Consider the following 11,739-nt stretch of genomic DNA (forward strand, 5'->3'; position numbering starts at 1 on the left):
CCAGATGCTGTGACAAAATATCAGAACTATACGAGAGAGAGGGAGAGAGACACACACACACATAGAGAGAGAGACACACACACAGAGAGAGACAGAGAGAGAGAGAGAGAGAGAGAGAGAGAGAGAGAGAGAGAGAGAGAGAGAGAGAGAGAGAGAGAGAGAGAGAGAGAGAGAGAGAGAGAGAGAGAGAGAGAGAGAGAGAGAGAGAGAGAGAGAGAGAGAGAACATTCAAGGGCTGGATGCAACAAGGAAATCCAGGTGAGTTAGCCTTACGTGGAAAAGGCATTGTTTTGCTTCTCACAACGGATCCCTTTGCAATTGTTGGGTTCTTCGGAGGCACTCGTCTCATAATAGAAATAAAGCTGGTTGAGTCCATTGGCGAAAGCTAGCAGCACCAGGCAGTAAATGAAGAGGAACTTGAGAATGTCTAGCAGCATACGTCCCAGAGAGATCTGCAGGGGTCCCAGGTGAGAGTTTGCTGTAAACAGGGAGATGAGACGCAAGGAGCTTAAAATGTTTGAAATGGCAAAGAGGGCTTCTGCTATCAGGGTTGGGTGCCACATTTCCCATTCCTCCCTTGGACGGGAACCATTGTACTGCAAGAAATAATAGGGGGAGGGGAGGGAAAGGAACACAGGTGAATGCTTGCAAGTCAACTCTTGAAGGCACATTATTTCATGTCGCTAAAGCGTTCTGCTCACTCACACTCAGTCTCTCCCTCACACGAGTGCATGCAAGCAGGCAGACTAGACAAATTGCACGAAAATGGAAGGCTTTGCTACCAAACAGAGGGGGTTATCTCCCTCTAGTTCACTCCCTCCCTCCAAGGCCTCCCCAAACAGGTAGTCCTAGACCAGGGGTAGGCAACCTTGGCTCTTTTATGACTCGTGGACTTCAACTCCCAGAATTCCTGAGCCAGCATGGTTCAGCTTAGAAACCTCTCCCTTTCCCCTCAGCATGGCTGGCTCGGGAATTCTGGGAGTTGAAGTCCACGAGTCATAAAAGAGCCAAGGTTGCCTACCCCTGGCCTAGACTAACAACAGTTCGTTTAGTGACTGTTCGAAGTTACAACGGCACTGAACAAAGTGACTCATGACCATTTTTCACACTTACAACCCTTGCAGCATCCCCATGCTGGAACGAACTACCCCCCGAGATCCGGACGATTCCGGACCTCCTACCTTTTCGCCGCGCCCTCAAGACATGGCTTTTTCAACAAGCGGGTCTGGCCTAGGGAGAATTTTTTAAATAGGGACAATTTTTAATTTAAATCTTAATTAATTATACAGCGGAAAAAAAATATTTGGTTTTTAATAGGTTTTTATGGGGGGACGATGTTTTATGTGTTTTAATATGCTGTAAGCCGCCCTGAGTCCTATAGGGAGAAGGGCGGCATATAAATCCATGAAATAATAATAATAATGCTCACATGATCAAAATTCAGACAGTTGGCAATTAACTCATAATTATGGTGGTTGTAGTTTCCAGGGTCATGTGATCCACTTTTGCGACCTTCTGACAAGCAAAGTCAATGGGGAAGCCAGATTCACTTAACATCCATGATACTAACGGAGCGACTGTAGTGATTCACTTAACAACTGTGGCAAGAAAGGTCGTAAAATGGGGCAAGACTCACGTAACAAATGTGCCGCTTAGCAACAGAAACGTTAGGCTCAATTGTGGTCATGAGTCAAGAATTACCTGTACTTGATTCCCAATGCATGGACATAGCAGACCGAAACAAGCAGGCCATCTCTCCCTTCCATTAGGACACAGTCCCGATGACCAGACATGATCAATTATCCCGTGATTAAAGGACAAACCTCCTCCAGTCATTTAGGAGTGTGCATGAAGTAGGAACTGCATCTTATTTCAAGCTCAGAACAAAACAGCCGCATCAAAATGTCACTTTGGAACAACTGAGTTGGCTGGCTTCCACTGGAACAAATCTCAAAACAGCTGAAGCATTTTATTTCAACCTGAACCTCAAAACATCAGTGTCAGAGCCCATCACTTTTCTTCTGAGCTCAGCTCAACTTATAAAAGGGCCATGGTGATCTCAAAACATTTTGAGTTTGAAATAAGTTTGAGTTTGTGTTTGAATTTTGCTTGCCAAGAAAAGCAAGTGGCGCACTTGGGGGGTGGGAGGGGGAGAGAGGTTTGTTAAATATTCTGTAAAGGGAATTCAACAAGATTTGTTTGAGATGGGGTGGGGTATGTCTCACTGAGAGTTGCAATAAATATTTAACACTGTAGTCTTGGGGAATAATTGAGAAATGAGTTATACATTTTCCCTGGAAGGAAAAAAAATCTTTTCTGCAAAATTTTACTTCTGCTCTGCACCAAATCAACTGTTAGAGGAAACAAACATCTAAAGTGAAATAATACGATTTTTTTGTTTCCTCCTTAAAATATCTGAGGAGGTCTGGAGAAGAGTAGAACATATCAGCTAAGACACATTTCTCTGGACAATTCCAACAGATCAATGTTTTGGGTGCTCTGTCACTGGAAGTTTTTAAGAAGGGATTGGATTACCATTAGTCTGGGATGTTATAAGGTCTCCTGCCTTATACCCTTATGGTTTCTTGATTAGGCTGATGTTCTTGCTTTGACAATATATGAAAATGCAGCCATTTCCCCCTTAACTTGTGTGTTACTTTTAGAGTTAGAATTAGATGATGCTGGGGGGAAGAAGGAAGAATGTGAATGGGAATAAGTTAGACATAACAACTTCCTAGTAGAGAGTTTTTTCAAGGCTGTTTGAAATAAGAGATGATAAGGAATGGCGGTTGAAGAACTGGAGGGAAGGTTGGCATTTCAAACTAATTGGAGAATGTGATTTATGACTGTTAATTAAAGGAGGGAATTGTGCTTTGATATTATGTGTTTAGGGGAGGAGAATTCAGATTTTGGCTTCAACCATGTACATGTGGATGCCATGCAACTTGAATAAAGATTCTTTAAGGTAAACAATGCCTCAAAGTTCTTTGAAGAGTTTCATCTGTCGGAACTATGACAACTAGTATATAAGCAGAGAGCAAACTCTACTCCTTTCTAGCACTGATGATGTTACTTAGCTGGAAAATGAAACATCTGCAAGGAAGCAACCATGCTCAGAGAGCATCAAGGACCCCACAACTCAATCTTGAGCTACAAATATTCTCGTCTTTTGACAATTATAATAGCAGGCCTCACATGATGTGGTCCCAATGACTTTGCAACCACCTTCCTCCAAAGAATTATTTTTGGTCATTGCCTAGCAAACCACTGCAGACATTTGATGTAAAGGAATGCTCCACTGAAAGCTGAGCCAACAGACAGCAGTTCATCTCAAGAGAAAGTAAAATGGCTGCCATCAATATGGCTGCTTCACTGAGAAACTCTCTCTCTAAAAAAAGAAAAAAGAAAAAAAGAAATTATTCTACTCTAGAGCTATGGAGCAAATATTTTGCTTACTTTTTTAAGGTCAGATATTTTATTTCTCTCCCCGCTCCCCTTGGGGGAAAATACAAATGGATTTGTCTTACCTCTGACCAAGACATAAATTCAATTGAGTTATAGGAATGGAGAATGCTTAAACTTCTTTAAAAAAATAAATAAAAGCAATTCTTTTCCAGCACAGAGGATCTGAAATTGCGTACAAACCCATTTCGACATGACTTCTAATAGTTTCTGACAGTTCAAACTGTTCTCTACATCCGTGGATGTCATGGGTAGAACTTGATTTATAGAAGGCTCTTAGAAAACTCACTTTTATCACTTCACTGGGTCTTTCTCTGGAATTTACAAGAAGAGAGTGAGATGCTGCTTTAAAATGGATGCCAGGAGGGCTCTAGGATACTAAATGTGTCTTGTGGTCTCTGACAAATTTCTCCCCAATGTGCTGGTTCGTGGTCAATGTGTCTGCTGAATACAACAAAGGCAGAACTTCATTAAATCATTTGCCTACCCAGGGTTTTTTTTTTGTTTTAGAGGGGAGAAGGGGGAATAAACTGAAGGACAAACTCTAATGAGCTCAATTTAATTAAAGAAAAAAAAATTCAATGACTCATCTTTTTTCTTGTCCTGGGTAGTTTTTGGCCCTTTCTTGCCAAAATGCTCAAGGCAGCATTCCAAATTCTAATGAATGTCAAAGAGAGCTGATATCAGCCGTCCCAGGTAGATCAGAGAGAAAGACAATCAGATGAGCTAATTCAACTTTACTATAAGGCAACATTAACAGAATCTTGTAAGTCCGATTGACTATGGAGATACTCATTCATCCAGATCATGGTTGTCCCAAAGGTGCTTTTTCAAGAGGCAACTGGACATTCTTGTTTTTCATTGAAGACGTTTCAGTTCTCATCCAAGACGCTTCTTCAGTTCTCTCAGTGTAAGTCTGATAGTTACAAATCTCCTGCCATCTCTTTTACAGACTAAGTTAGGGTGGTGTCTTTCTCTGTCTGTTTGGTGTTGTGGTCTGTGCCCTCTGATTATTCCCTAGGCAGCATCTCTTCCTCCATTTCTCAAAGTCATCCCCACATGACACTACAGCTGGACATCACTTATATGGAGGTGGACACCCCTTCCTTGTCTCAACCACGTGGTTTGTGGATGTATTCCTCACTCGCAGTTAATGCATGGACCAACTGATCTTATCTGAACTTCTGCAGATGGTTGTTGGATAATTGAAATTTCAAATACATAGAATGAAACTTATGTCGGGACTAAAAAGTTCCATTTATCTTATGAGTAAATTTTAGAGTATTATTATTAATAATAATTTATTATAGTGGAATCTTTATTAGTTTTAATTATATGATATTATTATTATTATTTTTAGTATTAGTATTGTTTAATAATTTGGATATTGTATTGTTTAATAATTAGGATATTAGTTTGTTTATGTTTTTATTATTATTATGTCTACTTTTAATGTGTTTATATTTATGCTAAAGGGAGTTAAAGCGCATTATGGACTTGGTTATTTATATAGCTGGTTATTGTTAGTTAGATTATGATTATTATATTTGTAACCCTGTATTCAGCTCTGGGAAGTGGGGGAGGGAGAGGGGGGGTGTTTAGGGTGGGTCGGCTTTGGGGTAAATATTGTAACTTTTATAAAACTTTTTAATAAAAAAAAAGAAACTGATGTCCATAAAAGAACTTTTGATCTCACTGATCACAGATCATTGCATAGGAGACTATTTAGCAGAAGTCAGTAATCGTATGTGGGAAAGACTCCTGGTTCTCAGAGGTGACATTATGTGAATTATGAACCTTTTTTTCTGATGTCAAAATATTTCAACCTCAGAACATCCGTGCTATTCTTTAAACGGGTCATTCTGAGTACACTGGAAGAGTTCCAGTGGTTAAACAGAGCTGTTCCAACCTCCATTCTGAAAACAGAGTAGCTCAGTTCAAGGCCAGATAACTGTGTTACTTTGCAAATGATCAGTGTCAAAGTTGGAACGCTTCTCCTTTGAAACATGGTGCCCACCTTTAAACATCGTTGAATTTTGATCTCTGCTCACAGAATATTTTCAGTGACCAAAAAAGAGCAGCTAAGAATGTCTTGTTGATCTATACTGAATAGCCAGGCAAAAGAGTAAAGAACCTTGTAGCTAGGGCTTATTTCTAGAGCTAAGCACGAAAAGGAAAAATAGAATCCATTGAAAAGATCCTTATCAGCATCAAAATCCAAAGTAGTTATATATAGTCTAATAATTATAATTAGTATCAAACTGGGCGTAGGGGAAACAAACCAAAAAAAGAAGCTTCAGGGCAGAAACCTGCTAAAATATAATAATGTTGATTCCGTATGGAGCATCATTCAAGAGGGCTCCCAGGAGCAGAGAATTCCAATAGCTGAAGGCCAACTTTGAAAAAAGTCCTGTTGAAAATGGTACAATTGCCATTTTCTCCTGGTTCCACTTCTTGCCCAGGAAAAAGTCTCCAAGAGAAAGACAAATGCAGTTAAAAGTGTTTATCACTGCAAGTTCAGGTTTTCTCCGTTTGGCCACCACCTGAGGTGGAATGTAATCCTGAGTTGAAGGGAGAATCTTTTTCTCAGAGGCAAAAAAACTAGAATAGAATAGAATAGAATAGAATAGAATAGAATAGAATAGAATAGAATAGAATAGAATAGAATAGAATAGAATAGAATAGAATATTTATATAGAATAGAATATTTATATAGAATAGAATAGAATAGAATAGAATAGAATAGAATAGAATAGAATAGAGCTGGAAGGGACCTTAGAGGTCTTCTAGTCCAGCCCCCTGCTCAAGCAGGAGCTTGGAATGTCTGATAGGCAGGAAGAGGATAAAGGTGGACTCAGGATAATTGCTTGAAGCAGAAATGAAGTTTATTTGACAGGAGGACAGCAATTGCCCAGACAGCAATCAAAGGTGGCCAGTCAAAAAAGATCATTCCCTTGCTATACGGGTAGTCCTCTACTTACGACCACAATTCAGCCCAAACTTCCTATTGCTAAGCGAGATATTTGTTAAGTGAGTTTTGCTCCATTTTACAACCTTTCTTGCCACAGTTGTTAAGTGAATCACTGCAGTTGGTAAGTCAGTAACACGGTTGTTAAGTGAATCTGCCTTCCCCATTGGACTAGAAGACCTCCAAGGTCCCTTTCTATTCTATTCTATTCTATTCTATTCTATTCTATTCTATTCTATTATTAATTATGAACAAATGGTTGGAAATCAAGGACTATCTGTAATGGGTGGGAAATAATGACTTTGGCTAATCCCTGCTTACTTTAGTAATAACCACCCCCTCCCAAAGTTTTGGAATACATTTTATAAGGAAGCAAGCTTGGCATTTATTCTATTAACTTTTTTTTGGCACCAAAGATGCTTCGATGGTGTATTTTTTATTCCCTTTCACACTGCAGTGTGTCCTTCATTTAATTTTATTTCTACTGATTTGAGTTCTCTGGTCCAGCAGCTGTTTAGAGTATATTGATTGTTCTTTCACTGGCTGTTGTTCTGGGTTTCAAACATGAGTTTTATATTCTTTCATGCATTCATTGTAAGCAGGGACTCGTTGTTTCGAGAAGAAGCATCCAAACTCTTAAATAACGAAACAGAGGAACAGCAACACAACATCTGAAATTGGTGCAAGCCAAAGAGCCCAACTTAAACACCATTTGTAGTCATGATTTGTTTGAAGAACTGTTCTTAAGCCAGGCTAATCATTCTTCTTCTATGTCTAGATCAAACTTTAAACTGCCAGAATAAAGTCGTTTTCTTTACTTTGTTGTTGGCCAAAAATAAGTCATTATGGGCACATGTTTGTGATAGTAGCTGACATGCCAGCAGATGGGCCGGGCTCTGTGTCGCTCCACATTAACACAGTGTGTTGTTATCCACTAAAAGCCTCCACTTGAGCATATTGGTTTTACATTTAGGCACTCCACCTCTCAACCTATTCAGGGTCCTCCAGGTAACATATGGGAAGTCAGATCCTTCAGCCATATCCTCCTTTAATGTTATTCCTTGCTGGATGGTCTCCTTCCTCCACCTTTTAATTTGGTTTTATTCTCATGGACCCTCAAGAATGTTTGTTCTTGCCGTCAAGCTGTTCCTAGATCTGAGTTGGCAGGCTTGGACTTACATCCGTTCAGACTGCAGTGTTTCTCAACCTTGACAATTTTAAGGCATGTGGACTTCAACTCCCAGAATTCCACAGCCAGCAATGCTGGCTGTGGAATTCTGGGAGTTGAAGTCCACATGCCTTAAAATTGTCAAGGTTGAGAAACACTGGTTCAGAGGATGTCAAGGATCACTCTCTTCTATTGACATCTGCTGCTACTTCTCTCCTGATCTTAGGTGGGACAAGCCAGGGTAAACTTAGGGTAGTAACAATGAACCAAGACAATACATGGAAAGAAGTTAAAAGGAAGAAAAGGTAGGGATTTGCATTAGAAAAAGAGAAGAGCCAAAAGCATTTGCAGGGATTCTCTGTATGAACTCTTTTCTTTAAGGGCCACAGAAAGATGCAACAAAGCTGTGGAGGCCATAAACATTTGCTTATTCAGCGTAAAACTGTCCCAAAAAAACATTTTCCTATTTCTTTTCTCTGCAAACATCTATTTTTCATCCTCTCCTTCTCCGTTTGCCTTATGATAGATTTCTCCTTTCTTTTCGGAGTCTCTATTTGATCTGATTTTGTTCCTCTGAGTTACCACGTAGTGCTCTCCGTATTTTCTGCTATTCTTCCCTTGGGTTGTTTTTTTTTAAAGGAAGCCAGGGAAACTAAGCAAAGAGCAGAGCATTTGAGAGATGACTGCACAGCGAAAGACAACACACACATATGTGCATGCACATACACACACACACACATATATCTAAGAGCGAACTTAAATGCCAGCGTGCTTAAGATTTTGCAGAAATTTTCCTTCTGGCTTTTTGGAGGGGAAAAAGAACTCAAAAGCAATTTCCTTGTCATCTAACAGAAGAATTGTAAAAAAAAAAAAGGAATGCAAAAGAAATCTACATGCTGCACTCATTTACGATACCTTGACATAGGCGACAATTTTCAGAGAAATGGTTGCTAAGTAGAGAGAATTCATTGCAAAATCCATCAGGTTCCACCAGTCGTGCACGTACTCGTTAAAGCCGCCGTCCCACATTTCTTTGATTTCTCCCCAAATAAAACCTGTAAGGGGGGGGAGAGAGGGTGAAAAGACAACTTTCAATTCTCTGAAGTCACCGTTATTGGGCGCCAAAGCAGAACACTTTGGAAAAGTTAATTAAAACATAACAGCAGGGAAACATCAGATTCCATCCTGGGCTTTTTGTTATTATTAATTTATTTCTTTTAACAACAAGAATAAAACAGATGACCAGAAAACGAACATCCAGTACTAACAATGAGAAAAAAAGTTCTTGTGTACAGAAAAAGGAGGAAAAAAAAAACAAATCCAAATTTCAAGTAGATCTAACATTAAACATAAAAAATCCACCCTGGCTGGATGCTGAAAAGTAAATAATAAAAAAAACCTGTTAGGTTCTCCCCCCCTTACATAATGGTTTAACAAGTAGTTATAAGCTTTCCCATCCTTATTTAACAAAAATACTATATTAAATAAACAAATAAGACAATTATTAGACAAACAAGTCTAATAATCAAATCGACCCAACATCTAATCATAATTATATACGTAAAAAAAAAGTCAACAGGTTAACCCAAACATTACACTAATCTTCAAATCCCTCTATTAATTATCTGTTATTTAACATGGAGAACGTCCACAAACAGCTTCTAGTTCATTATAAAGTTGTCTAATCCATTGTCTCTAATCAAAGCAGTTAATTTTGTCATCTCTTCTGATTCAGTCAATTTTAAAATTCACTCTAAAATCCTTAAAATCCGTCCTGTCCCCCCCCCTCCCTTTCATCAAATCCAAAGATGCTTTTTCAAGAGGCAACTGGACTTTCTTGTTTTTCTTTGAAGACATGAGAGCTGAAGAAGCTTCTTGGATGAGAAGCAAAACATCTTCAAAGAAAACCAAGAAAGTCCAGTTACCTCTTGAAAAAGCACCTTTGGGACAACCTGGAGGACTGCGAATCTCCACAGACGCTTTCATCCTATTTTTCTATCAAACACAAAACTGATTAATTACAAGGATGCAACAGATGGCTTGAAATGGAAGGGACAGGCTATGTCTTCAAACAGAAAAGATGGATGTCGCTAGATTTTTAACTTGTTAGTATCGAGATAAAAGTTCAAAAACTAACAAGGGGACTGGTCCGTAGACGTTCCGTGTAACTTTTCAAAGAGAGAATTTTTGCCTTAAAAAATGAGGACAATCAACCAGTGGAACAGCTTACCCCCCAGAAATCGTGGGGGCTCCATCACTGGAGATTTTTAAGAGGAGACTGGACATTCACCTGTCTGAGATGGTATAGGTTCTCCAGCTTGAGCAGGGGGCTGGACTAGAAGACCTCCAAGGTCCCTTCCAATTCTATTCTATTCTATTCTATTCTATTCTATTCTATTCTATTCTATTCTATTCTATTCTATTCTATTCTATTAATCTGCAACAGTTCCTTAAGCCTTTTCTATCTCTGTGCAGCCCTAACCTTTGATTTTTCATTCTGACTATAGTTAGTGCTTGATTTACCACAGTTCGTTTAGTGACTGTTCGAAGTTACAACGGCATTGAAAAAAGTGACTTATGACCATTTTTCACACTTACGACCATTGCAGCATCCCCATGGTCATGTGATCAAAATTCAGATGCTTGGCAACTGACTCATTCCTGGGATCACGTGATCCCCGTATGTGACCTTCTGATTAGCAAAGTCAATGGGGAAGCCAGATTCGCTTAACAACCGTGTTACTAATTTAACACCTGCAGTGATTCACTTAACAACTCTGGCGAGCAAGTTCATGACATGGGGCGAAACTCACTTAGCAAGTGTCTCACTTAGCAACAGAGGTTTCGGGGTAAATTGTGGTCGTAGGTCGAAGGCTATTTGTATTAAGATCTGTATTTAGATCTGCTGGCTAGTCTGGGAGGCTGACTCCTAAAATTGAGTTTCATTCCGATGTTGGATTTTGAGTGGCTAAGGGTTAGGGCAGGGGTCTTCAAACTTGGCCCTTTTATGACTTGTGGACTTCAACTCCCAGAATTCCTCAGCCAGGCACGTGTGCCTGGCTGAGGAATTCTGGGAGTTGAAGTCCACAAGTCATAAAAGGGCCAAGTTTGAAGACCCCTGGGTTAGGGTTAGGGTTAGGGATTAGGGATTAGAGTTAGTCCATGGAGGGTGACCATGGGGTGCCAAATGTCCAGATGATCCAACTCAAGAGGATTAGAGTTCTAAACACAACTCTTCTAACTAGAACTCTACACTGAAAACAGATAATCCCTTCCTCCTTTTTTAATTCTACCACTGTGTAATTATTTTTACCTCTGTAATTGCTATGATTTTTTTTATCTTGAATCACTCTGATTGGTTTAATGACTGGGATTGTTCAGACTGCTGTTCAATTCTAGGGAATCCTAGCTAAGCCACATGGGATAGACAGGGGTAGTCAACCACGAGTCATAAAAGAGCCAAGGTTGACTACCCCTGGGATAGGAACTGCTTTATCTTCTCCACCTGATTGCCTTTTCAGTTGATGAAAGAAAATTGGCCTCTTTTTTTTAGCAAAGAAAAAAAACATTTTAGCGAAATTTTCATAGGTGGGCGGTGCTGCTTTGCGCCTGTTTAATCATGAGATGGTCAAGATCTGGACCTGCAGCTTTTCCAAACACAGAAATGAGAGCAGTCTGGGTGATTCAGAAAAGAGGAAACAATAGTAATAATAGCATTCACCATCAGTAGCCGTCCACATTGAAACGTGTTGTTGCATTCTCGATGCCTTTTGTCTATTTCTGTCTCTTTGGAATTACAGTTGAAAGGCTGGCTTCATGCTGCCAGAAGCAAAACATTTTTTCCCTTATGAATAGAAGAGGTTGAATTGTGGGGCCCTTGGTGCTCTCTGATCTTGGTTGTTTTCTTCCAGACATTTCATTACCCAACTAGATAATATCATCAGTGCTAGAAGTGAGGGGGGTTTGCGGGGGAGGGAGGAGGAGGAAGAGGAGGAGGAGGAGAACTGTGGGGTGGCACCGTCTGAGCTTAATTGTTTCCTTACAGATGTTTCATTACTCAACTAGATAATATCAACAGTGCTACAGAGGAGGAGGAGGAGGAGGAGGAGGAGAAGAAGGAGAAGGAGGAGGAGGAGGAGGA

General features: G+C 39.8%; 1 protein-coding gene across 1 annotated transcript in view; it reads right to left on the reverse strand.

Annotated features, from left to right (window-relative positions):
• The window catches only part of TRPC5 (transient receptor potential cation channel subfamily C member 5), a 118,207-nt gene that overhangs the window by 35,007 nt on the left and 71,461 nt on the right, over positions 1–11,739 (reverse strand). The window contains exons 4-5 of the mRNA XM_015818630.1: positions 8,514–8,653; positions 274–596 (exon numbers count right to left, since the gene is read on the reverse strand). Coding sequence (XP_015674116.1) covers positions 274–596; positions 8,514–8,653 — 463 coding nt within the window. The remainder of the gene's footprint in view (positions 1–273; positions 597–8,513; positions 8,654–11,739) is intronic.

The sequence above is a fragment of the Protobothrops mucrosquamatus genome, unplaced genomic scaffold (assembly GCF_001527695.2).
Source record: "Protobothrops mucrosquamatus isolate PMUCROS unplaced genomic scaffold, P.Mucros_1.0 scaffold773, whole genome shotgun sequence".
NCBI classification, from domain to species: Eukaryota; Metazoa; Chordata; class Lepidosauria; order Squamata; family Viperidae; genus Protobothrops; species Protobothrops mucrosquamatus.